A 27,692-nucleotide genomic window follows, 5' to 3' on the forward strand; every position below is an offset into this window, starting at 1 on the left:
ACATTTTGTGAGAACAGCATGCTATGGTTCAGCTATTATACACTGTCACTTTGGCTTTGCCAGTGATGGCGTGTGTAGGGCCAACAACTGGGGAGAGAAGGAGGTAGCTGCTATTTGTTCTTTATAAACAAAACTCCCTATTACAGAGGAGCCTTAAGGAGATCCTGATTGTAGCCTTTATCAGCAGATTATGCACTTGTCTTAGTGACACGTTTTCTCAAGTATGTAGATGCAAACTTACCTTGCGCTATCTGAGATCAAATTTAGGGGTGAAATCCTGCATTGAAATCAACAGCAAAACTTTCATTGGCTTCAGTAGGGCCAGGATGTCACCCTGGGATACTGGTGGGTTTGGAAAGCACAGGTGTCTCTGCTTACCAACATTGAACTGCCACTATCGTCTCTCAACGCAGGTTTTTTACAAAGCTTTCCTGTAGTATTTGAGCACATTCTGTGCAGTATTTGACATGATTCACACTGCACAGGTGTCGTCAGATGTTTGGCTGTGTGTGTTCTCCCTGTGTGCTGCCCCAGCTCTGTGCAGACAGCTGGCACAGCAGACCTCGAGCAAACTGCCCAATGACCACAAAATCCATTAAGGTGCAAAGGCGCCCGGCCAGGTTTATTGCTGACGAAGCACAGTAATATAGCACCTGGCAGACTCTATGAGGATACTAAGACATGTTTGCTCGTGATAATGGATGCAGCTGCGTCAGTGGCAGGACATTCCACTGCTCCCTAGGCTGGCCAAAGACACTCCCTCTGAGATACAGCTTTATACACCAATACAAACAAGTTACGTATCACCCTTGACGTATCAGGGTGCCACCCATTGCCTTGTACCTGTAGGTTCGATTAAAACATCTATATTCGTCGCAGTGTGATCCTGACCTTATCTTTAGGATGGGTCAGTGTGTTCCTGTTATCTTTGGGGAATGTGCTGGTATTGAGGTGTTCTGGTACCACCTTTCTGGAATGTGTTCGCGTATATATTCTTATGCCTAGCACTACTTAGGAATGTGTGTTTCTGCAATATCAGCCCTGTTCTTGCCAGATTCTGTGAGCAGGGCCTGCCTCTTGCTCACAACTTCACTTTGCTTTATAGTAGCAAGTTTTGACCATTACTTTAACCCAGGCTTCAGGCCTTATACAAGGCCTCTAATACAAAGCCTTCTGTTTCAGGCCCTCTTCCTACTACGACAGGAAACGTTCTCTCAGCTCCATCAGTTTGCATTTGTGCAATCTTTCTGAACAAACACTAAGCTAAAGCAGATTGCACTTGTATGTGTGGGAGTGACACTGTTATCTTAGTTTGATTCTGCTTTTATGTCATTCTTGTAAGAATGTATTGTGTGTCGTAATAATGTATAAAGGATTAAAATATGTTTTATTTTTTCTTTGATTGTAGAAGTGACATGGAATCCACACTCTTGGCGTGAAAGAGAAGAAGCGACATTTGATAAATGGAAGCCATGAAGATATCAAAACTGTTCTATGGTTTGGGGATTTTTGCATGTGTAGCTATTTATGTTGTTTATATAAAATGGCATTTGGACTCCAAACCAATCTCCAGTACAACAGAATGTGCTACTGAAAGTAGGAGACACAAACTAGACCATCAGACATTGACGACTGATCACTCAGTGTTTTATGGAATTATGTTTGATGCTGGAAGCACTGGAACTAGAATACATATTTTTAAATTTACACAGAAATCAAAAGGTATGACAAGCTCTTTAAATTAACGATTTTATTAATTTCTCCCCAGGCACCCTTAAGAAATGAGTTAAATCTTAATTAAAGTTTCTTGGAGACCATCCTATTTTAAAACCAATTTGTTCATCTCAGCCCCTGAGTTGGTGATTATCACTGTTAGACAAATGTGACTGATTAGCTGTACTTGTATAGCTCCCATTACTGTAATATCTGAGGTCCTCATTAAACAGTAGCGCCTCAGTCCTCAGAACACTGCTCAGAGAGAGAAAGAGATTAAGTGACTTGACCCAGGTTACACAGGGAATCTGTGGCAGGGCTGATCTCCTGTATTCCAGACCTGTGACTTAGCCACTGGACATTCCTTCATCTGAACTTTCTGGAAACAATAGCCTCCTCTAATGCTCCAATTCAGCACAGTACATAAGCACATGCTGAAATCATACTGATTTCAATGGGACTTAAGCACATGCTTAAAATTAAACGTGTTTACATACTTTGCTGAATCTGGGCCTAAAGGATTTTTGAGAAATAAGACACCAGTTGCCACACACTCGTTCTACCTTGTAGTAACAAGCGTCCGTGATTTAAATTTTGTAATGCACAGTGAATCCAGTCTAAAAGACTAAACGAAGAGAATGCTAAGGATGGAAAGTGAAGCACTTCGGTCACTAAATGCCAAAGTTACTTGCCTACGCTACTCAGGCCCAGATCCTCCAAGGTATTTAGGTAGCCAACTGCCATTGATTTCAGTGGGAGTCAAGTGCCTAAATACCTTTGAGGATCCAGGCCTAAATAGTAACAAAGGTTTTTGTTCTTCAGTCTGTTAGTGAAGACACCAAGAATTTTTCTCCTCCCCCCGAAATGTTTTAATAATTAATGTAATAACACTCAAAGCTTGAATCATAGCATTGTTCTAAGTGTTTCTCTGGTGCATGTACAAAGCACTGCTTTCAAAATGAACATTGATAGATACTTGTAAGGGAGGCATCATAGATAGAGAGTGGGACCTGTACTTGGATGACCTAAGTTCTGTTCTAGGTCTGCTGCTGACTTGCTGAGTTTCACTAGAAATGTCCACTCAACTTCTTTGCCGATCTGTACCATCACACTAATCCCACATCTCTCAAGGATGTTGTGAGACTTGGTTTGTGAAGTTCTGTAAGATACTTGGGTGGAAGATGTTGTATGAGTGCTAAGTGTTAAAAAATGCAGGACTCCCCAGTATATGATTTAGGGACAGATTGTCCGTACTCATCTAGGTGAGCATTTACTCACGCGAGCAATTCCAGTGACATCAGTAGAACTGCTCATGTGAGTAAGGGCTGCCCTACTCCTCCACAGTTCACACCTATAGTTCATTAATTCCGTTTTTTAATCTGAACTGTGTAATTTTACCTTGGCTTCCACATATCAGTTCATCATTAAACATCTTATTCTTTTACAGCAAGAAAATAAACCTTTTAATTGCATTGTAAATAACTTTTGGCAGTGTCCTTGAGTACAGAAACTGGGCTGTGACTGTATTTAAACACTATGGGTGTGATTTCAAACGTGCTCAACATTGGCCTAACTCTGCTTCCATTGATGTACCTTGGAGCAGAGTTAGGCCAATAGTGAGCACTTTGAAAAGTTCTACCCTTGTTACTTGGACTGTTTTGAAGGGAGATTAGCCCAGGTAATAGGAAAAGTGAGGAGATGAAATAAATTCTGAGAAACTTGGATTCTTACTGTTCAGGATATGAGCAGAAACCAGCACCTGTCTATCAATTAATTGTGACTCCTAAAAAACATTTTGACAGGGGTTGACCCCCATAATGACTGGTGCGTTTTAATAGTAAGGCTGCCTTTGATTTTCCCCTTTAGAGTAGGCTTCAGATTATTCCTATTAGCCTTAATTATGCAAAATTAGCATATAAAGGTTTACCTTGCAAAATGATCTTTTATATCAAGATTTATGCTTTTTTACTCTTAAAAATTATTGCTTTTGCACAGAGACTCCCAGATTAACCCATGAAACATTTAAAGCACTGAAGCCAGGACTCTCTGCTTATGCTGATGATGTTGATAAGGTAACTATGCTTTTTTCTAACTGTAAAAAGATGTCTGATAGAGAGAAACTCACTCTTTATATGCTTTGCAAATGAAGCAGTGTTGAAGATTGCTATAGTACAGTATACTCCTCTTTGTATCAGAGTCTTTCTGATTTACTTCAAGGGGAATTTGGGGCACTTGGTGTCTCCAAGAATTTCCCAGCATCTTGAGAGTGTCAAACCCATGTGCTAAAAGCATAAATATTTCTACTAACTGATTGACTAACATGATTAGGTTGAAAGAAGCAATGTTATTGTCTTCCTGGAAAAGGATGGAAACAAGTAATGTACCATGTTTCATCACTGTCATGATTGATAAATTTCCCAATTCCATCAAATGAGCTAAACAGGCAGTTAAGCCTCAGTTCAAGACTGCATATAAGCACATGCTTATGTGCTCTCCTGGATAGGGATTCTTTCTTGAATTAGTGCTTGAATGTTGTGGCCTTTTCCTGTCTCTGCATAGTTTTCTATCCTTAGGGTCCAAGACCAGAAGGGACCATTGTGATCATCTAGTGTGACCTCCTCTTTGCACAGGCCAGAGAACTGCCCCAAAGTAGTTCCTAAAACACATCTTTTAGAAAAACATCCAGTCTTGATTTTAAAATTGCCAGTGATAGAGAATCAACCACAATCCTTGGTAGATTGTTCCACTGATTGATTACCCTCACTGTTAAAAAAAAAAAAAAAAAAAAAATTACACCTTATTTCCAGTCTGAATTTGTCTAGCTTCAATTTCCAGCCATTGAATTGATTATACCTTTCTCTGCTAGATTGAAGAGCCAATTATTAGATATGTTCTCTATATACATACTTGGAGACTGTGATCAAGTCACCCCTTTAAACTTCTCTTTGTTACATTGAGCTCCTTGAATCTATCACTATAAGGCATGTTCTTTGATCATTCTTATGCTCTTCTCTGAACTCTCTCCAATTTATCAGCATCCTGTTTGAATTGTGGACACCAGAACTGGACACAATATTCCAGTAGTGGTTACAGCAAGTGCTGGATACATAAGTAATATAACTTCTCTACTCGAGATTTTCCTATGCACGGTTAAATGTCTGTATTGCTTTTTCCTCTCTCCTCACAGAGTGCTCAGGGGATACAAGAACTTCTAGAAGTTGCTAAGGATGAGGTTCCTATGGAGTTGTGGAAGTTTACTCCTTTGGTCCTTAAAGCAACAGCTGGTTTACGGCTGTTGCCAGGAGATAAAGCTCAGAAGTTGCTGGATAAGGTACTTTTTTTTTTTTCTTTACACTTCAGAGCAGAATTTGGTCCACTATAGAATACATATACTTTTTTTTTATGCTGCTTTCAGTGTAATTTAAATATTCCATTTTCACCATTTAGACTATAGCAGTGCTCAGTTGTTTGATCACATAGTGCATTGTATGTAAATCCTAATACAAGACATCAGTCCATTACAAAAGGGTGAAGACTTCATGATACTAGGTTTGTATGACTAGCCTCTAATGTTCAGCCTTTTATATCTAAAAGCTGTTTAAACATATTTAAAAATAAAAAAATATTTAATATGAATTAATACTGCATAGGTATTTTAAAGAATTTGTCAAAAATATTCTTGGCAAGTAATATTTTTCTCCGTATAGTTGATACTGTTGGAGTCAAGATTGTAGGTGTTATCAGAATTAAAATGAAATAGTACATTATTCAAAAACAACAAATTAATGATAGCTACAGAAAAGTCCATCCACAACTAACTCCAGCTATAGAGTAATTAGTCTATGTATGAAACTTGATTTAAACAAATATTTTTGCGCATCCTAAATGTGTTTGAGTTAAAACTCATTATAAATATGTCACATGTGAGTTTGAGGCATTTTTAGCTATTGTCAATGGTTTGTTAAGTACTTTAGATGTCCGTTCTTCCTGGTTTTAATCAGGGTCCTGTATTTTTGAAAATTAACTGGCTCCTGAATTAGCCACATAATAAATATGATGAGGCAGACTAGTTCTGCTCAAATTAGCTTTCATTTTTAAAATTGGGTTTCTAGTCCTTATGGTTGTGGGAATACCCTAGCAAATGTGCACCGGTGCCATATTTTTCAGAATTTGCAAGCAGCATGAAACAGTGGCTCTGAGAGAAATGTGAATTGTCTCATTCAGCTCAATGTGTGGACTATGAAGCTTAATGACAACTATTCCAGTACTGATAATTTTAGCAGAAACACCCAGCCAATATGTTTAGCAATCATTGTGGGTTACAGAGTTGGATACTGTGGCATAACTGGTTAGTTACAAGAGTGGTGAATTCTGGTATCAAGCTCCTCCCCTATCCACAAAATGTCAGTTTACCTCTGACCCAGCATGCCCTCATCTGTGCTAGAAGTTTCGCCCACTGGATGCCAAAATCCCAAACTGCTTCCCATGCTTTCCTGGTGCCCAGAGCCCCAACTGTCCCATCCTATCTGTCAAAACCTCTAGCTTCTCCCTGACAGCTGCACCCTGGAAGTTGTGAGTTAGCAATACATAAATCGGAAGCACACTGGAAAGTCAATTCTAGTGCAATTGAAATTGAACTTAATATCAAAGTATATAACGCAAGAAACTGACTTTATCATTCATTTCCATATTGAATTTACTTAAAGCTGCTGCAGAATTTCCAGTTTGACTCTCACGAGAAGCCATAGAAGCCGGGGGACCTTGCTGCAGAATCTAGATTAGAGAATGTGGGACTTTGGCTTTAACTTCCAGTGTAGTCATGAGGCAGTACTGTTCCCATTAGTAATGTTTTTCACCAGGGTGTTCTTTAAAGTGTCTTTCTCCTGCCTTCCTCTTTACACACCCCGTGGGCTCAAGGTTGCAGTTGCCATCCTTCTGGCTAAACCAGATTCCCTTTGAGACCCCATCAACGTTTGTCCTTATTTGTCCAGATCGGTTCCTGTTGAACAACACAAGGTATCGTCCTGGGGTGGAATCCACTGGCTGTGGAGCACTGCCCTGCAGCCTCTACCAACCCTGTCTCTTCATCACAGTACCAAGCCATTGACTAGATTGACAACTTCTTTAAAAAGCTGAGCAGTGTTTATGACAAGCTGGATTCTAAGAGCCGCTCAGCACATGAGACTCCTCCTGACTTCAGTGCAGATGCTCACCAGCACTCTGGATTTGACTTTAGGGCAATTAAATATTATACCCCACCCCCATCCCTGTCTAGCAAAACATCTCCACTGGGTTTATCTTTTTCTTTACATTTAGGTAAAAGAAATTTTCCAGGCATCTCCTTTCTTTGTAAGGGATGACTGTGTCTCCATAATGAATGGAACTGATGAAGGTAGGCTGAATGTCTGAGGCATGTTTTGATAGTCTTACACATGAACACTTGTATAAATGAGTTGACAAAATTGCCCCAATCCTGCAGCTGGATCCTCTTGTCCAGACTTTTGCGTCCAAGCTGAGTCTCCACTAACGTCAGTGGAAATCCACATGCATGTGGATCTCTGCTAGCAGATCTCATTGATGGAGTGAGGCCGATGTTTGTTTTTAATTTGTGTTCCAAAATTGTGCCAGCCAAAAAGCTTTTGAGGCTTAATGTTTGACTCCTAAATAAGTGGCTTGATTTAAGTGCTTGAGCACCCAGCAGCTCCAGTTGGATCAAGGGGAGCTGCTATGTGCTCAGCACTTCTGAAAATCAAGCCACATTTTTGGTGCCAAAATAGACTTGGAAGCCTGAAGTTAGGCTCCCACTCTTGAAAATCTTGGCTTTGAGTTGCCTTAAGTAGACAGTATGAGTTCAAGTTATGTAGTCCAGTTCTTAACTGTAAATGTACAAAGGTTTTTTTTTAATAGTCTGTAAATGTGACTTAAAGTTGAAAAACTGTTATGGAAGAGAAAATGCAAACTGAGATTAACGAGGTTAAAATAAAAAGAATGCTGAGGTTGGGTCCACAATTTGATCTAACTTTATAAATTTTTAAGGAAAATCTACCAAATTCTAAATATCTAATGTTATTAATGCTGCTCAGATAGTAAACTTTAAAATAGCTACCTTGTTTGCAGGACTTCTTAATTAAAAAAATGTTTTGCGCTCCCTTTTTTTGCTCTGTAACAGTTAACTAACACATGCACTGGGCCTATTCCCTGAGGTGTGCTGATATTTTAACATTGATAACTATTTTAAGTTGTTAATTAGGCCTATTAATTTCTTTTATTAATAGAAAAGACAATGTTTGTGAAGTGGGAAAAGGACAAAATTTTCAGTTTTCCAAAGTTCTTGGGAGAGAAAAATAGGAAAATGAAGAAAACCCAAATTCTTAGTATTTAAAAAGAGAATAACTTTAAAATGTTTTAAGTGTAACAAAATTCAGTCAGTGCGGCTCTGATGCCAGACAGGAGTTGCTCTACAGCAGTGGTTCCCAAACTTTAACAACCTGTGAACCCCTTTCACTAAAATGTCAAGTCTCGCGAACCCCCTCCTAAAAATGAATATTTCCAGGGATTTTCTCCTTTACCTGATTATAAATTATAAAAGCAGTGATGTTGGAAATATAAAATTTGTTTTTATGACATGCTTATTACACATTCTTTATTATTAATTATTATTTATCATTGCAGTATTTTTATTACATTATGAAAACGGCAACACTCTTCCAAGATCTCACTTTCGTAGCTTGTATCACTTTGAATAAGCCTGTTATAAGACAAGGCTCCTATGTTTCATGAAGGAGTATCAGATGTGAAACAGCATGAAGGTATTTAAGAAGCCAACTCAAAGAGTTCCTCCTACACAAGCATTCACCTCTTGAGCAGACCAGGCAAACAACGCACGTTACAACAAAGCTTAAACTTGGTCTTCATAATTTTAAAAACAATACTAGCTGCCTATTTAATTTTAAAAACAGCAAAAAATATCCACCTCCTTTTCCATTTCTTATAAGGAGTCTTGAAGTTTAAATCTCCTCAATGTGATAGATAGGCTTGCTTTGATCTGCTTAGCTCTTGGAAGTCCAGGGGCTCCAGGCTGCTGGCCCGAGGCTGCCCCTAGGGACAGCTCTGTCCACCATTAGGGAATTTTTCCCCAAGAACCCTCTGTAACATTTCGTGAACCCCCAAGGGTTCACAAACCACAGTTTGGGAACCACTGCCCTACAGCGTGAAGGATTACTTATTTGTTGATCTTTTAGCTAAAAAATGAAACCTTTAGAACAAAGCCGTTGCTGCTTATCCACTGATGTGTTCGATATGTAAAGTAAAGTGGTTGCCAGCCACTTCACACAGAGGGACTCTGCCAGTTGGTTTGGATGTTATATAAGCGCTTTGGGACAGGGAATGTCTTTTTGTTCTATGTTTGTACAGCGCCTAGTACCAGGGGGTCCTGGGCTGGAGCTCCGAAGCACTACAGATAATTAGTAATAATATAAATATTGGCTGCAGAAGCACATTCTCCATGTTTAAGGTCCCTAACTTACGTTTAAGAGTCTTGATTTTTATGGAAGTGTTATTTCTAAAGTCTGGGGGTCTGATTCTCAGGTGGTGCAAATCTGCATAGCTCCAGTGAGATCAATAGAACTTTGCTAATTTACACCAGCTGAGGATCTGGCCCTTCATTTCTAATTCTAAACCAAGCATTCTTTTGAGGGTTGCATTAGAGAAAACTACTTGCTAAAGGGGGCATGTGACTGGTCTTTTTGCATTTTGTCTGGTGTAGGGTGACAGACCCAATTTGCTGATCGTTTAATCTAAAATCTGTAGCTGAACTGTTGAAAAAGACAGCTGTATTTAAAAAAAAAAAAAAAAAAAACCCTAAATCTCCAGTGACAAAATCTAAATCAAGAAAAATTTGTATGGTTTAACTCGCTGTTTGGCATGGACAGATGACATTATCTAAAGGCGTGTCTTTCTGGAATGTTCTTTTATCAGGAATTTCGGCCTGGATCACGATCAACTTTTTAACAGGTATGTGTGTGTGTAGCTGTGCCTGATACCCTGCAGCTCTCCTGTCTTCACAGTGCCCCTCCCTTGAGCTTATATATAATGGGTGGGCTGTGAGGAGGTTCGGGGTGGCCAGCAACCGCCTCTGGCTATGGGTGAAATCTTGGCCCCATTGAAGTCTATGGGAGCTTTACTGTTGACTTTCATGGTGCCAAGTGTTCACCTCCTGTATCTAAGCTTTTACGTGCTCCTTTTTCTTGAGAGACCAGGGCACGTGATTCCATCTCTGGAGTACCATTAGCCCCAGGTAAGTCTCTAACTCAGGTACTCTAAATCTTCTTGGCAATTGCACCGAAATAGAGAGAAAATCATAGAATATTGATATTAGAATCTATTTAGATCACAGTAATGATCCCTAGTAGGGCTGTCAAACGATTAAAAAAAATAACCGCAATTAATTGAGTTTTTTTTTTAAAAGTTGCAATTAATGTAAAACTTTAGCATCTACAAGTTTTATTTCTTCTTGTTCAGCCAATCACTAAGAGAAACAAGTTTGTTTACATTTTCAGGAGATAATGCTGCCCGCTTCTTTTTTACAATGTCATCTGAAAGTGAGAACAAGCGTTCGCATGGCACTGTTGTAGCCGACATTGCAAGATATTTACATACCAGATGCACTAAAGATTCATATGTCCCTTCATCCTTCAACCACCATTCCAGAGGACATGCTGATGACACTCCTTTAAAAAATAGTGTTAATTAAATTTGTGACTGAACTCCTTGTGGGAGAACAGTATGTCTCCTGCTCCGTAGTTTTACCCGCATTCTGCCATGTATTTCATGTTATGGTAGTCTCGAATGACAACCCGGTATAAGTTGTTCATTTTAAGAACACTTTCACTGCAGATTTGACAAAACGCAAAGAAGATACCAATATAACATTTCTAAAGATAGCTACAGCATTCAACCCAAGGTTTAAGAATCTGAAGTGCCTTCCAAAATCTGAGAGGGACAAGGTGTGGAACATGTCAGAAGTCTGAAAAGAGCAACACTCCCATGTGTAAACTACAGAATCTGAACCATCAAAAAAGAAAATCACCCTTCTGCTGGTGGCATCAGACTCAGATGATGAAAATGAAGGTGCATCAGTATGCACTGCTTTGGATCATTATCAAGCAGAACCCACCTGGTCTCACTTTCAGGTGACGTAAAAAAGAAGCTGGCAGTGTTATCTCTCTAAATGTAAACAAACTTGTTTGTCTTAGCAATTGGCTGAACAAGAAGTAGGACTGAGTGGACTTGTATGTGCTAAAGTTTTACATAGTTTTGTTTTCGAGTGCAGTTATGAAACAAAAATAATTCTACATTTGTAAGTTGCACTTTGATGATAGAGATTGCATTATAGTACTTGTATGAGGTGAATTGAAAAATAGAATTTCTTTGTTTAAGTGCAAATATTTGTAATAAAAATAATATAAAGTTAGCACAGTGCACTTTGTACTCTGTGTTGTAATTTAAATCAGTATATTTGAAAATGTAGAAAAACATCAAAAAATATTTATAATAAATTTAAATTGGTATTCTGTTGTTTAACAGCGCAATTAAAGCTGCGGTTAATCACGACTTTTTAAATCTAGTTAACTTGTGTTGCATTAATTGCTTGAGTTAACTGCAATTGATAGCCCTAATTCCTAGTATTTATACTGCAGGTGCTGCTGTCATCAAGCAGGCCGGACACTTGCACAATGTGTGCGCATGTGTACTGTGGGTACACAAGAAAAGAATGAAAATTACAGAAGCAAGCGTGCTCCTGTGCATCTAGACATATGCTTCAGTGTTGTGAAATTAAAATTTAGACCTGGGATATAAATTTTTCTAAACAGCTAGAAAATAAAATGGCTTAAAATAGTGGTAACATGATTGTAACTAAGGCTGTGTCTACACTACAAATGGTACAGTGGCACAGCTGCAGCACTGCATCTATGCTGCTGTAGAATAGACATTTCCTACATGAACAGAAGGGGGGTTTTTGTTGACGTAGTTAATCCACCTCCCCAAGAGATGGCAAAGTAGACTAGGCCTAAATTTCTCTTTGAAGAGTAGTATTTGAGGCTCCCATTTTACAAAGACTTAAAGTCCAAGGGATTACTCACATACCTAAAAGTTAAGTATGTGTTTAAGTCTTGGCGGGATCAAGGCCTAATATTTGTAGTTTGGGTTTCCGTGTTTTCTTTCCTTCCTTCTTTCCTTCTTGGTTTAAGGATCTTAGGGGGAAAAATACAATTATTTCCATACTATGAAAGGTTCTCTGTGCAGTTTATCACTCCATTCAACTAGTCTGCCTTTTCAGTTTGTTTTTATAGCTGGGCAAAAATCCAGGTAGTTAATTACGGACTTGCTTTCTGCTATATGAAAACTAATTGTAACTGTGTATGCCGTTCATCTCTTATTGTCTATGGGAGGATCGATTCTCCCCCCCCCCCCCCCTCTTTTTTAGCCATTTGTTTTTTTTTATTGCTTTATGGCTTTGAGTTATTACTGAACACACAATGGCTTTCATGATGCATTTCAGGTAGCTTAAATGCTCCAAGAAAAAGAAGTGTAGGAATGCTGGATTTAGGAGGTGGATCAACACAAATGACATTTCTTCCAATCACTGAGGTAAACCGAACACACGTACTGCAGGGAAACACTGGTTTGAATGAATAGGCATTCTGCTTTTCTAGCAAAAGGATTGAGGCGGTTTGTTACATGAAGGCATGCTTCCTACTTGTCTCTTAACAAATCTGGAGTCACTTCCTCATAGTAGCTATGGTACAATGATGGTGGTGTCAATGATTTGTGATCAAGAGAAGACAAGTCTTACCAGAGCTCCTTTCTGGTTAGGAAAATCACAATCTCTTTGTAGTTTCCATTTGTGTCCATAAAAAAATTACCATGCAATGGGCAGGATTGATTTTTCATCCAAAGGGGTTCAGAACTGGAATAAGGGGCCATTGCAGGTTAGGAATGAGGTGCATTGATGGAGGTCATGGAAAGAAGTGTATTTTGTTTTGTTTGAAATCCTTATTTGCATTGGTTTGGTGTCAATATAAATGTTTAAGCTGATATGACTGTAGTGTCAGGTCACTATTTTAGCTCCTGTTCTTATGTTCTGGTCATCTCTAATGGATCCAGGGCTAGTCTGAGACTAGTCTGTAAATAACTTATTTCCACAGCCAGCCAGGACTTCTGTGCGGATGGTAACCTGTTCATATGCTCAAATACTGTATTGTTACTCCTTGCTGTTTCTGGAAGTTCCAAAAAAAATCTTACAATGACTTCTTTGTTTCTCCTTATAGATAACTCTCCGGACATCACCAGCTGGCCATATCACTTCATTTCAAATGTTTAACAACACATACAAACTGTATTCATACAGGTTAGTTGTGGGGAAAAGAAAGCATCGGGTAAAGATGAAAGCCAATTATTGGATGAATGTGATTTTACGCATGTGCTTAACTTTAAGCATTTACATGCTCTGTGGAATTGAGAATCTCATGAGTAACAGTGTTTACCTCTAATACAAAAACTGGAGAGATTGACTTTGGCAAAATTACTGCTCCTAATATTCACACAAGTTTATTATAGTGATGGGCACACTGACAATGGGAAGAAGATCCAGTCAGAGGAATCATATCACATATTCTCATATAGCTACAGCCAAATAGACTCCACCTTAATTTTTTTCCTTATTGTGCTTTGCTATGTTGGAGTTTAGGTTCGCTTTTTCTTATTTTCTGTATGTTGGGTGCCTGAAACCCTTTGGCCCATTTGAAAACCACAGCTGAAATCCTGACACTTAGCCAGTGCCAAGCTGAAGGAAATGGAGTCCTTTAGCTAGTTACCATTATGATCATTCTGTCTCCAAGGCGTAGGCAGTCTGATTCCATGGGTACCATGACAGTGCACAGAATGTCAGACACACGCTCTAATGGCAGCACAACAGATAGGGGGTTGTGATTTGGCCCCTGCTGCTGGGCTGAAAGGGGTTGGGAGAGCTTGCTCCCATGGGCGGAGGGAGTGTTTCGCATCTCAGTGATTCCCTCCAACTTGTGCTTGGTGGGATGTTGTTCTGGGCTGGAAGAAGAGCTGAGACAATGTGGAGCTGTTGGGAGATGGTAGGAGGAGCATTAGGGGAGATCCTTGAGGGCTCCTCCTCCTCGGCCACACAGAGCAGTCTGGTTTTCTACACCCCCACTCCCAGCCCTCCTACAAAAGAAGTCAGGCCTGATTTAGTTGCAATCTGAACGAGCAGGATTTCACTCTGACAGTCCATTCACTCTCCTCCACTTGAGAAGAAATGATTTTGCTAGTGTCAGACCGTGGAAGAGACATGTTAATGGAAGTGACAGCCCAACCTTCACTCGAACCACACGTAGGCTATTCGCTGCTGAGTCATGACGACTTGCTGGAACCGTCCTGCACATAGACACGACTCGCTTGTCCCAGCGTGATGCCAGTAGAAGTGTATCCTTTCACAGAGGCTTTTCTCCTTCACAGTTACCTGGGACTCGGGTTAATGTCAGCAAGGCTTGCAATTTTAGGCGGCATTGAGGGACAAGCCTGTAAGTAATCCAACTCAGAGCTCTTGCATTTCAGTGACTTGTAGGATAATTTTTTATAGGCCAAATGATCCTCTGGGTCACAGGTTCCCAAACTTTTTTTTGCTGTGCCCCCCTCTTTGCAGATTCATGTTCCTTGTGTGACCCCCCCTTCTCTTCTCTCCCTTCTCCTGCTTGGCTTCCCCTCTCCCTTTGCAATTACTCTCCTGGCCTGCTGCCCCCTTCTCTCCCCACAGCCCAGCCATGATCGTGGCCAGGCTGCACCTGCTGACTCCACTCGCTGGCTCCAGACGTTTTCCCCCCTCAGTGGCCTGGACCCTGCTCCCCACACTACTGCCTGCTGCCACCGGCCCAGTGCCAGGGCATGGGCAGGGCGGGGTGTGAGATGGGGGAGGGGGCAGTAATAGGCATTCCAGGGGCAGGCTCACTCTCCAATCCCTCCCCTTGTGCACTGGCTGCCTCCACTGCTCCTGCCTGCAGAAGGGAGGTGCCTCCACCGGCTCCTGCTCCTCAGCAAGTAGCAAGAATGCAGGAATGCTCTACTTCACATCAGGTCCTCGTGCACTCCCAGCAACTTTGTCCTGCCCCCCCGGGTGCAAAACCCGTTCTGTGGGCCATAGGAGCAGAGCCTGTTACAAGGGGAAGTGGTAGTTCATTCACTCGCTACTCTCTCCATTCTCAGCCTGCCTGTGCCATAGATGGGACCACTGCATGTCTCTGGGCACATCTGCCAGCGAGATGGGTGTGGGAAGAGGGTGGTGCTGTCAAAGGAAGGCATGGGCCATTACCAGCCCATGTGGGGATATGGGCGTGTTCAGGCCATGAGTGGGTTAGAAACTGCTGGGGAGGTGGGAGGTTGCTGAGCAGGACTGTGGCCTGGGGAGGAGGGATTGGCAGTTGACTCTTTAGCATGTGTCTTAATGCTGTTTGATCTGTTTCTTTCTATTACAGTAAAGGAAGGAGAGGAGCTAATTAGTCCTTGTTTATCACCCAGCTTCCAGTGTGAGTGGGAACATGCTGAAATAGTGTATAGAATTAAAGGGCAGAAGGCAGGTATAATAGCTTCTTTCTGTTGTATTATAGATTTGCATGTTAAAATCAGAACAAACAGCGTGCACTTTCTGGATCTGTCTGTTTGAGGTATTCAGTTGTTTTGTTACTGTCTAACTTTGCTTTGACCTCAGGCTATTCCTACCCAAGAGATTTTCCTCCCTTCGTCCACACCCCATCTGCTCCAGTGTGTAATGGGGGAGCTCTAATGTAGATTAGTCAATGGCATTTTAAAAACCATGCTGTCAAACCCAGGACAGAGCATGTCTACATAAGATGATGGTTTACAATAAGAGCCACTGGAGCACTGTCTACACTAGCACTTCCATCATGTCTGCAACAGTGGGAAACTCTAAGAAAAAAGTTTAGCATAACCAGGTCCAGACACTTCGGGCCAGATTCTAGCTGTTGCAAATCAGCCTGCCGCTATTGAAACCTGTGGAGCTAGGCTGATTCACACCAGTTGGAGGTCGGTCTGTCTGAGTTTTTCCAAGCCATTTGTGCTCACAGCGAATCTACCTTTTTTACAGGGTTTTCAAATAGAAAGTTAGCCATTTTTGCAATAGCGAATGAGTTTTTGTTGTGGAAACTGTTGTTCCCTTCCCACAAACTTCCTGCCTTGCAGGCATAGGTTTTGTACAGAGGATCTGAAAAAACCCAGATCCTGTCTTGTCTCTCAATGTGATGTTCAGTCATATATTCGCAAACCTTTTTCTTCATCCACAGTGCTCATCTCCGTTGAAGCAGCCTCTTTTCCTGCCTGAGGCCCTATTTTCAATTTGAGCTCGAGAGTATTTCTCAAATTATTCACATGCCACTCGGAGTCCTACCTTTCCCTTATTACGAACTAGGGCTGTCAGTTAATTGCAGTTAACTCACATGATTAACTCAAAAAAAATTAATTGCGGTTAAAAAAAATTAATCACCGTTTAATCGAACTGCTAAACAATAGAATACAATTGACATTGGTTAAATATTTTTGGATGTTTTCTACATTTTCAAATATATTGATTTCAATTACAACACAGAATACAAAGCATACAGCGCTCACTTTATATTTTTGATTATAAATGTTTGCACTGTAAAAGAAATAGTATCAGGTGAATTGAAAAATACAAGTACTGTAGTGCAGTCTCTTTATCATGAAAGTTGAACTTACAAATGTAGATATTTTTTTTGTTACATAACTGCACTCAAAAACAAAACAATGTAAACCTTTAAAGCCTACGAGTCCACTCAGTCCTACTTCTTGTTCATCCAATTGCTCAAACAAGTTTGTTTACATTTGCAGGAGATAATGCTGCCTGCTTGTTGTTTACAATGTCACCTGAAAGTGAGAACAGGTGTTCGCATGGCACTGTTGTAGCAGGTGTCACAAGATATTTACATACCAGATGCACTAAAGATTCATATGCCCCTTCATCCTTCACCATGCTGATGACGGGTTCTGCTCGATAACAATCCAAAGCAGTGCGGACCGATGCATGTTCGTTTTCATCATCTGAGTCAGATGCCACCAGCAGGTTGATTTTCTTTTTTGGTGGTTCGGGTTCAGTAGTTTCCACATCAGTGTGTTGCTCTTTTAAGACTTCTGATAGCATGCTCCATACCTCGTCCCTCTCAGATTTTGAGAGGCACTTCAGATTCTTAAACCTTGGGTCGAGTGCTGTAGCTATCTTTAGAAATCTCACATTGGTACCTTCTTTGCGTTTTGTGAAATCTGCAGTGAAAGTGTTCTTAAAATGAACGACATGTGCTGGGTCGTCATCTGAGCCTGCTATAACATGAAATATATGGCAGAATGCAGGTAAAACAGAGCAGGGGACATACAGTTCTCCCTCAAGGAGTTCAGTCACAAATTTAATTAACACATTTTTTTAATGAGCATCAGCATGGAAGCATATCCTCTGGAATGGAGGCCGAAGCATGAAATGGCATACGAATGTTTAGCATATCTGGCCTGTAAATACCTTGCAATGCCGGCTATGAAAGTGCCATGTGAATGCCTGTTCTCACCTTTCAGGTGACATTGTAAACAAGAAGCGGGTAGCATTATCTCCTGCAAATGTAAACAAACTTGTTTCTCTTAGTGATTGGCTGAACAAGAAGTAGGACTGAGTGGACTTTAGACTCTAAAGTTTTACATTGTTTTGTTTTTGAATGCAGGTTTTTTGGTCCATAATTCTACATTTGTAAGTTCAACTTTCATGATAAAGAGATTGCACTACAGTACTTGTATGAGGTGAATTGAAAAATACTATTTTGGTTTTTACAGTGCAAATATTTGTAATAAAAATATAAAGTGAGCACTGTACACTTCGTATTCTGTGTTGTAATTGAAATCAATATATTTGAAAATGTAGAAAACATCCAAAAATATTTAAATAAGTGGTATTCTATTATTAACAGCGCAATTAATTGCATGATTAATTGCGATTAATTATTTTAATCACTTGACAGCCCTATTACTAACCCTTATTCTCCCAGTCATACCATTCCTGCAAATCCTCTCTAAAAGATATATTGTAACCTAGATGGGACCAAACGGGGGCCCATACAGTGTACTGGCATGAGGGAATAAAGAGGGTGTGGGAACCCCTGTATTTCCCTGCACTGGTGTGCCATTCCACCACTCCCTGCACATGGGGGGGAAGCAGGCTCTGCAGTGCAAACCTGTGAGTACCCAACTTACTCAAGTGAATGGGAGGGGGGAGTGAGCAGAGACTTGATCCCACCCCTCCCAGCACCCCGAGCCGTGTAGTTATACCAGTGCATTGGAGAGCATATGCTGCTAGCCCAGTGCAGTTAATGCTCTCCTTGGAGCACTAGAGAGTGCAGGAAAGAGATTGTAGCGCTCTGAGTCATAGTCTCCTTCTGGGCTGCTGCAGGAGCAGCTCAGCAATGTTCTTACTGTGGGCCCTTTTGTCCACTGATGATCTAGTCCGTACTTTGGACCCATCCGGTTCCCACTGAAGCCAGTAAGTTTTGCCATTGGCTTCATCAGGAAAAGGATCCGGTCCTTTATTTCCACGGATAGTCTCTAGTAAATTAGAGAGCATTGCTGACCTAAGGGGACCAGAGGCCTTGCAGACCTCAAAGAAATTAAACGGTGGTGGTGGTTAATCACCAGCATGTGATTTGTTGGGTCTCTCTCTTTCTTTAGGTGAGCCTCTGTATGAATCCTGTGCTAACAAAGTAGCAGAACTGCTCTACAAGAAGGTGCATAAAACAGAAGTAGTAAAGGATTTGGATTTTTATGCTTTCTCCTATTACTATGACTGTGCAGCAGAGGTTGGCCTAATAGGTACATTTGTTTCTGAGTTTCTTTGTAATGCAAGGGTAGCTAATGGGAGAGTTTGTGCCCCTTAAAAATATCCAATTTCTTCGCAAAGCTACAAGGAATTATGTCCTTGGTTATATTAATGTACAGTGATATTATTTTTTGAAGATCGGGTACTATAAAATTGTTAGGAAAAAAGGCACAGGGACTTGGAGGTCTGACCTGAAACAATTTTCAGCCTTTTTATTTGTAATGACTAAATTTCAAAAGGAGACAGTGTCCCATTAAGGCTAAACAAATTTTTATAAAAAATGACTGCCTGAAGTTCAGCTTCTCAGTCCATATTAAGGCATCTAAATAAAGGTCTGACCCTGCACCAGTGAAGTTGGTGGCAAAACTCCCACTTACTTCAGTGCGTGCAGGATCCAGCCCTCAGTGGTCCAATTTCCAGAAGTGTTTAGCCTCCAGCATTTACAACTGACTTCACATGCACACTCTAAAACATGCCCTGTTTTTCCCCCTTCTAGATAAGGAAAAAGGAGGTAGCCTAACAATTAATGACTTTGAAATTGCAGCCAAGTACGGTAAGTAAAGTAAAGCAAAAAATGCTGGCCAAGATTTTCAAAAGTGACTAGTGATTTGGGGTGTCTATCTTTTGGGGGGGGCGGAATTTGAAGAATCTTAGAGGCCTTATTGTCAGAAAGCGTTGGGCACCCACGGTCTGAAAATCAGACCCCTTCTAAAGTGTCTCAAATTGGGTACCCAAAAGTACTAGTTACTCCTGAAAGTCTTGGCCACAATTTTTCTAATAAGTCCTTATTTTTTACAAAAGCTGCAAAAAAAATAAATAAATAAATCTTGCAATATAGCTGTCTGAGCTATCTTGCAATAATAAGAATAATAAATGTCATTTAGCAATTACTTTGAAATCATAAATGTAAAATAAGTGGATTGTGCTCTTATCCAATTTATTTTTTCTTAAACTTTATACTTACATTTAAAGGTGATCTAGAGAGAGGAGAAAATTTATTTTAACTTTTTTGGGGGCGGGGGCTTCTTTTTGTTGTGTAAAGATGATCTGAAAGGTTTTTTAAAAATCAGTAAAAGTGTTTGTTTATTAGAAACTTGGCTACCTTTTTTCCCCTTCCTCCCCCTGGAGACTGTGTGTGTGTGTGACATGAACATCTGTTATTGTTTTGACATCAGAAATACCATTCAAGTAAAATCTGATTAATTGGGAAAGGAAGCGATTTTTATTCTGACTCTTTACCTCTCTCTGGTTTTGGTAATTCACATTTAATTCAAATTCTTTAGAAACACTTAAGAGAAAAGTTGCCTTTATGAATGATTCAGCATTCTTGCCCTGTCAAGCAAGGGCTCAGATTGTTCACAGTCCACATCTCTTAACACTTTCATGAATTCTCCAGCAAAAACCAGGGATGATCAGGCTTGAGATTCCTGGTATTTTATGATTCTAAACAAGCAGAAAAAAGTTGTTTGTTTGATTCTACAAAAAACTTGCAAGCCTTCTTTAAACATCTGTAAAGAAGCAAAACATTTTTTAAAAAACCCCAAGGCACAAGCCAGTTTTTCTTAGCTTGCAGAGGTATGTCACAAGTTTGTTTATATACCCAAATAATATTTACTAATATCACAAACTGATTGACTGGTTGATTATAAAATGTTTAATGCCTACAAAGTCACTATAGGTAAGAATTTGTCTGTGGATATAAACTGTTGCTTTTCTGGGTTGCAGATTATTGCAGTAGTTATTTCTCTCTGCTTGCTTAAACACATTTGTATCAAATAAATAGAAATGTTTATGCATATGAGCAGTTTGTACATATTCTCTGCTAAAAACATCTGTTAAATGTGCACTATTCCAAGACATTTCATTACAATTTGGTTACTTGGGATGTGTAACTAAGAGGAGAACCACTTTAACGTAGTGGAGAATCGAGCCCTTTGTCTCTTGACTACATCCTATTAACCTCCTGATCCGGCAGTCGCATCCTGGCACCCATGCGGAGCCCCATCACCTTCAGGGTCATTCTGCCAGTACAGTCAGGTAAAACTCTTAGGAACTAAAGGTTTTTGCAGAGGGCTCACTGCCTCTTTGACTGCTTTACTAGACTTTGAATATGTTTTGGAGAAGAGAGGAGAATGCTTTTGAGAGAGGATGGCTGCGTAACAAGGCATAAACAGATTTTGAGATGCTACTCTTTTCTATATCTACCTTAGGCCTGGCTTACAAGGAAAAGTTCTATCGGCATAGCTACGTCAGGCAGGGGTATGAAAAAACACACCCTGACCGCTGTCGCTATGCCAACATAGCTGCCTCTATGCTGGAGGTTACATTGACATAGGCCTGTCCTACACCTAGAACATAGGACAACCTAGCTATGTTGCTCAGGAGTGTGAAAAATTCACACCCCCTGAGAGACGTAGTTAAACTGACCTACGCCCCAGTATAGACATCGTTGGGTCAATAGAAGAATTATTCCATCAACCTAGTTACCGCCTCTCAAGGGGATAGGTTAACTACAGCAGCGGAAAATCCCTTTCATCGCTGTAGCAAGTGTCTACACCACTGCGGCGGTGCTACTGTAGCACTTGTAGTGTAGATATAGCCAAGCTAACTTTGTTTCGAGGGCAGTGTTCCTACATAAACCGAAGAATTCTGTCTGTTGGTGTAGACCGTGTCTACACTACAGAGTTATGCAGACAGATTCCAAAGTGTAGACCAGGGGTCGGCAACGTTCGGCACGCGGCTCGCCAGGGTAAGCAGTTTATTTACTGCTGACCAGTTTATTTACCTGCTGACGCGGCAGGTTCGGCCGATCGCGGCCCCCACTCGCCGCGGTTCGCCATCCCGGGCCAATGGGGGCGACGGGAAGCCGCGGCCAGCACATCCCTCGGCCCGCGCCGCTTCCCGCCGCCCCCAGTGCGGGCCGCGATCGGCCGAACCTGCCGCATCAGCAGGTAAATAAACTGGCCCGGCCCGCCAGGGTGCTTACCCTGACGAGCCGCGTGCCGAACGTTGCCGACCCCTGGTGTAGACGTACCCTCCATTGATGAAAGGGGTGTTAAGACTGGGGGGCCTAAAATTAGGCTCCTGAGTCCATATTTAGGTGCCTAAATAAGTGGCCTGATTTTCACCAGTGCTGAGCACCTGTCAATTTCAATCTTGGGACTGTGGCGCTTTTGAAAATAAGCTACTTCCTTAGGTTCCTAAATGTGGACTCTCTTCAGGCAGCCATTTTTGAAAATCTTGGCCTGTTTTTCCTTGTTCTGTTTCTGTTTCACCCATTCACAGGGAGGCTAAACTAACCTGTCTTAGGGATTTGAATAGTTGTTTATAAATCCAAGAATCAATTATCTCTCTTCATTCTTCTTAGTGTGTAAGACCATGGAGGTGAAGCCGGGAGACAATCCTTTCCTTTGCATGGACCTCACCTATATCAGTTTGCTACTGCAAGAACTGGGCTTCCCAAAAAGCCAGGTGTTTCAGGTAATATTTGTCAGCGCTGTGTTGAGATACCTCTCAACTTGCTAGTGATGTACGCACACAACAGTGGTTTTACTTCTCTCCTTTTTTCTTTCTAGCTTGCCCAAAAAATTGACAATGTCGAAACAAGCTGGGCTTTGGGAGCCACCTTTCACTACCTTGATTCACTTCACAGGCTGCAATACTAAGGCTTCTGGGCCTAACCCCTCAAAAGGATTTGAGTACTTCAGTCTATGGGTACCCAGCCTAAGGTGGCTTACAGGGGACTGATTTTGCTCACTCTTTGTGACAATCAGACCCTTTTAAAAGGTGATCTTAAGTCGGGCACCCAAACTCCCAATTTATGAAAATGTAGAGCATGGCAGCTAAAGAATACCTCCTTGATCTTGCAGTGTCTGTAGAAGACTTGATGTTAAACTAGATTATCTTGGTGAGAATTCTGGGATTCATTGAGGGGCTTTGTTCACAACGCAGCTACAAATTCTGTGAGAAAAGTACACCTTTGTCGAACATGTCTGTGTCATTTTTGCTTGTAATATGCTGAGGTCAATGTTAGAAATGGCTGCTCCAGGTGGGCCTCTTCTTTGATGGTTCTGATTTATAATGTATTTCTTTGGTGAATTTTTAACTATTTAAATGTTTGAGATTTAATGTAGGTAAGTGAAGACAATGGCATTGCCTAGCCAAGCTGCTGGTAAGAGCTGATGTTGGCTCTGGAATGCAGTGTGGGAGACCTGACTCTGCTGGAGTATGGCTGAGCTTTGGGCTGCCCATTCCAGCAGAACTCAGCCGTATTGTGGAGGTGACAGGCACACTTAAGGATCTGAGCCACAGACCATGGCAATCTATGGGAGCTCTTCATTGGCCTTTAAAGGCTGAGGTACTTTCGGCACTTGCTGTTGGAGGTGGGGTGGTGGAACTCCATTTCAGTCCTTCAGGGGAGTCCCTGGCAGCGTGACTTTACTGGGACTGTAAGGGAGACAGGGCTTTGGAGTTGGTACAGGCCTCCTATAGGGGTGGCAGCCTCCTGCTGCTCCCCTGAGATCTGCAGGGCTTGGGGGGCCAAACCCTTACCACTACTCCCAAGTGGAAGAATTTGGAGGACACACTGCCACAACCACCTGCTTCCTCAGGTCCCCTCCTGCTGGATTTCCTGGGCAGTTGGTATGAGTCACCCTAACATGAAGTGTTAAATAGTAAAACAGGTAGTTTCTAGATTTGTGTGTTGGGAGGGGATCAGGGCATGTATTTTAACCTTCAGTGATGGTGAGAAGAATCTGTCATGTGTTTTTCTGGGAGGCGGTACTAACACATGTCTACATATACTTGAGATTTGTTGGTGCTTGAATAGGGGTAGTTCTTTGTTAATTAACTTCACACAAGAGTATCTGTGGGTTTCACCCAGGCTTGGGGTGGCTTTTACAAGGCTGGTTTGGAACCTTAAAGACTGTTTCTAGTAAACCGTGCTTGGAGTGCCTCTGTCTTCCTTTGATAAATGAATGTATTGTTGCTGCACTGAGCATGGATTGCAGAAGACAGGCCTGTGAGGAAGCAGGAGGCATAGCAGAAGTGGTTGGTACTTTGAATGCAACACTTCTATCAGTGTACTGTATACAGAGTGAAGACTGTTCCTAACAGTGTGCAATAGGGAAACAATTTGTAAGTTATCCATAAGTAGTGGATTGCATCATGTTAATACGTAGTCAGCATAGACACTAGCTGGTTCTTAAAGTTTTATAAGGGCCTTATCCAAAGCCCCATATAGTCACTAGAAGTCTGTCCAAGGAATTTGGATTAGACCCTAAATGAATAAAGCTAGATCTTCACTGCCTGAGAAGCACAAACTTGGTGTAAAACCCATGTGGGGAAACTCATCAGATTTTTCTAAAATGTTGCTCTGCTTGTCATTGGCTTTTTCTCTGTAAAGTAGCATGTATGTGAATGTACGATGAATATTTGAAAACTATTTTATCGGCAATAAAATTTTAATTACAAATTGGGATGTTTCCTATTTGGATTAATGTGTGGTACTGTGGAGTGATTGTCTCTGTATAACAGGTCATTGTACTGATAACAGCTTACCTTCACTAAGTGTTAGTGGGAAAACACTGCATCTTAGCCTCTTCTATTGCAACATGGTAACTTCTGAATACATACCAAGGTCCTGGGATGAAAGTTGCTATATAAGTGTGATACATGAATGGTATTTCCATCTTTGTTTTGACCAGGATCATACCGATGGGCTTACCTTAAGAAGGGTTGGGCTTGGTTTCATTGCCATAAATCAACTACTAACTGTCAAGACTTAGGAAGACAATTTCCCTGTGGGTTATGATGTGCGTCCAGTGGAGTGTCTTTCCTCTTTCTCTGAAGCAACTGATGCTGGACACAGTCATACAGGACGCTGAACTAGATGGACCCCAGTCTGGCAATTCCTGTGCCTTTAATATTATAGGGGCTGGTAGCAGTGTCTATTAAAGGTTGCCCAACACTTCCGATTTGAAGACCATGTTTTTGGTTGCTAATTACTTTGCCAAATTTTAACTATTTGGGCTGAAATTTTCTATGCTGCTTGTCTGTCTGAAACTGAATTATGTATTTATAGTTTTAATTTCAGCCAAACTATTCCACAGTTTCTGAGAACAAGGTTAGGGGAAAATGTTTTGCAACTTAAAAAACAAACAAACAAACTGTGGTGACCCTTTCTTTCAGAATCTCCAGCAATCCCTTGCTTTCGAACAAGGACTTGACATATGGCAGGGAGTGGCCTTTGTTTTACAGCTGTGCCTTTTTGCCATCCCCGTGAAGAACTGCTCAAATCTGGCCAATCTACAAACTTTTGAAAAATCTCCATTTGTATGGGCTCAGTAGAGACTCAGATTTTAGCAGCTAAAATCTCCAGAGATTCCATCCTCACTGAGCATGCTTTATCCCTTCACAGCTCCTGGTGTTCACCACACTGCATAGGTGCCATTTCTACAGACAACTGGCCATGCTCCATCCCCTCACCACTCGTAGCCATGACTGGACTGTGCCATCCTCACGGAGCCTCTGAGTGTGCTCCCTCCAGCCCAGGTTACTAGGCCAAAACTGGACTTTCACGCTAATTCCTGTTCCCAGCTGCTTTCAGATGGGGCCAGGCACCAGAACTAAGAGCAGGGTGCCCCCGATGCTCTGTGACCCCTCTGCTGGCACCTGAGCGACATGGCGGAGGAAGTCAGAGGGGAACAAGGGCTGGACCAGGGGGTGGGGAGAGGGAAAGGAGTAGATTGGGACTGGTGGGTCAAGGAGACTGGGAGCTAGTGAGGGAAAGGGGGGCTGTGCCCTTTTCAAAGAGCTGCTCTTGCTGCTACTCCAGACCAGTGTTGACAGGAGCTCTGAGGGAGGGTTTAGGAATAATGAAGCCAGGGGTGCAGGCTCCATACCTCACTGCCTGTTTTCTAGGGCTAGGGATTGTGGGTCCCCAGCTGCAGAGAGCTGGAAGGGGTGTGATTTCCAGAAAGCCCAGAGCAGCTCTGAAAACGCGGCCCTCTGGACGTGTCTGAAAGGGGGGCCCCAAAGTCACTTGGAAAAACGGGGGTGCAGGATTTGATACAACGCGAGTGGGACAGGAGCGGTTACCTTTATTCCTGGGAGGGGTGATGGGGGGACCTCTTTGCCGAGGCCAGCAGCTCCCCCGGGACATGCTCCCTGCAAAGCGAGAGAACCTGGTTCTCTGAGCTGGGCAGGGAACCACCCGCCCCGTTTGCTGGGGGCTCTGCCTGGGGCTGGCGGGGGGGCCGCTGGGGACCAGCCTTTAAACCCGCGCGGGCCTGGCGAGCTCGGATTTTGGTGCCGGGTCCGGGCTGGTGCTGCAGACCCCGGCGAGGGGGAGCCCGGGGCGGAGCGTGGCAGCAGCTCGGCGCCTGCGAGCCGGGCTGGGCTCGCCGGGCTCGCGGCCAGGCTGCAGAGCTCCCCCCACCCCCGGCTTGGCGAGCGCGCAGGCGCCGGGCTCCCCACTGCAGCAGCGGGCGCCGGCCGCCCTCAGCGCAGCCCCGAGCGAGCCGCAGCGGCCAGCGAGCCCCAGCCCCGCAACGCCGAGCGAGCCCGAGCCCCAGCCCCGCAACGCCGAGCGAGCCCCGGCCCCGCAGCCTCCAGTCCCGAGCGAGCCCCGGCCCCGAGCGAGCCCCGGCCCCGCAGCGCCCAGCCCCGAGCGAGCCCCGCATCGCGGCCATGGCGGCGCCCCGCAGCAACAGCGAGCTCCGGCCCCGAGCGAGCCGCGACCCCGCAACTCCCGGCCCCCAGCGAGCCCCGGCCCCGCAGCGCCCAGCCCCGAGCGAGCCCCGCATCCCGGCCATGGCGGCGCCCCGCAGCGACAGCGAGAAGCGGAAGCAGATCAGCGTGCGGGGCATTGCGGGGCTGGGCGACGTGGCCGAGGTGCGGAAAAGCTTCAACCGGCACCTGCACTTCACGCTGGTCAAGGACCGCAACGTGGCCACCCCCCGCGACTACTTCTTCGCGCTGGCGCACGCGGTGCGGGACCACCTGGTGGGGCGCTGGATCCGCACCCAGCAGTGCTACTACGAGCGGGACCCCAAGGTAGGGCTGGGGGCGCATTGCGGGGGGGGGACACGGGGCTTTGCAGGGGGATGTCCCGGCGCTGGGGTGCCCAGAGAGCCGGGGGGGACGGGGGGTGGCAGGCCCCGACTATCTGAACTGTGTCTATAAAATCAGGACATCTGCTCATCCCGTCTGAGCCCCCCATAAGCGGGGTGACCCTGCAGCTCTGCTCCCAGTAGCCTGGCTGGGCCGGCGAATGACCTGTTACAGTGACGGGCTGGACAGGCAGGTGTCCAGCCCTGCAGCGCTGTCCCCAGTCCGTGGGGCTCCGTGGCGAGACGGTCACTTCTCCGAGACCCAGGGCCTGGAATACGGGGTGTCCTGTCCTGCGTTCAGAGACCTTGGCACGCGGCACTCAGTCCAGCTTGACATTTGTGTGAGCAGCAATTCAGATTTGCATATTTTATTCTCCTGGCAGAGGTTTCTGAAGCCCAGGGAGGACAAACCCAGCACTGCAACTTCCTAGAGGGTCAGGAATCCCTGATTTAAGAGTGACAGATGTTGGCCAAAGTGCTGCATTTTGCTGGCAGGTTTGGGGCTCGTTACTGTGATAACACAGTAATCTGTTTGGAAAGGGATATTACAGCAATTGCGAAGGAAGCAGAACAAGTACATCTAAGGCCTGCGTTGTTGTAGATGAGCTCTGGTCAAGTGTAGGTAGTCTCTTGGTCTATCCAAGGCCGTGATCAAGTGTCTTGATGTTTTGGTCTTTTGGCCTCGAGATGAAAACCTTGCCTTTGTTTCTGGGACCTTGAAGTGAAAAAATTCTCTAAGTTATATATCAAAAGAGCTGTCAGGTCATCTAGTCCAGCGATTCTCAAACTTTAGCAACCTGAGGACCCCCATTTTGATTTTAAAAATTTTGGGGACCCACAAACTCCCCTGCTCAGCCCCAAGCCTCATCCCCACTCCGCTCCTTCCCCCAAGGCCCCACCCCTTCCCCACCTCT

General features: G+C 43.2%; 2 protein-coding genes across 4 annotated transcripts in view; both read left to right on the forward strand.

The window, feature by feature from the left end:
- The first annotated feature begins 1,463 nt into the window (after window positions 1–1,463).
- On the forward strand, window positions 1,464–22,332 carry ENTPD6 (ectonucleoside triphosphate diphosphohydrolase 6). The gene is made up of 13 exons (XM_065400961.1): window positions 1,464–1,722; window positions 3,709–3,785; window positions 4,901–5,044; window positions 7,030–7,105; window positions 9,691–9,726; window positions 12,275–12,363; window positions 13,044–13,123; window positions 14,245–14,309; window positions 15,258–15,359; window positions 18,520–18,660; window positions 19,164–19,220; window positions 22,035–22,147; window positions 22,243–22,332. The coding sequence occupies exons 1-13, from the start codon at window positions 1,464–1,466 to the stop codon at window positions 22,330–22,332; spliced, it is 1,329 nt and encodes a 442-aa protein (XP_065257033.1).
- A 4,147-nt stretch (window positions 22,333–26,479) lies between these two features.
- The window catches only part of PYGB (glycogen phosphorylase B), a 35,753-nt gene continuing 34,540 nt past the window's right edge, over window positions 26,480–27,692 (forward strand). For all 3 annotated transcript variants that reach the window (XM_065402259.1, XM_065402260.1, XM_065402261.1), the window contains exon 1: window positions 26,480–26,722. In XM_065402259.1, the coding sequence (XP_065258331.1) occupies window positions 26,480–26,722 (243 nt within the window). The remainder of the gene's footprint in view (window positions 26,723–27,692) is intronic.

This window comes from Emys orbicularis, chromosome 3 (assembly GCF_028017835.1).
Source record: "Emys orbicularis isolate rEmyOrb1 chromosome 3, rEmyOrb1.hap1, whole genome shotgun sequence".
In the NCBI taxonomy this organism is placed as follows: domain Eukaryota; kingdom Metazoa; phylum Chordata; order Testudines; family Emydidae; genus Emys; species Emys orbicularis.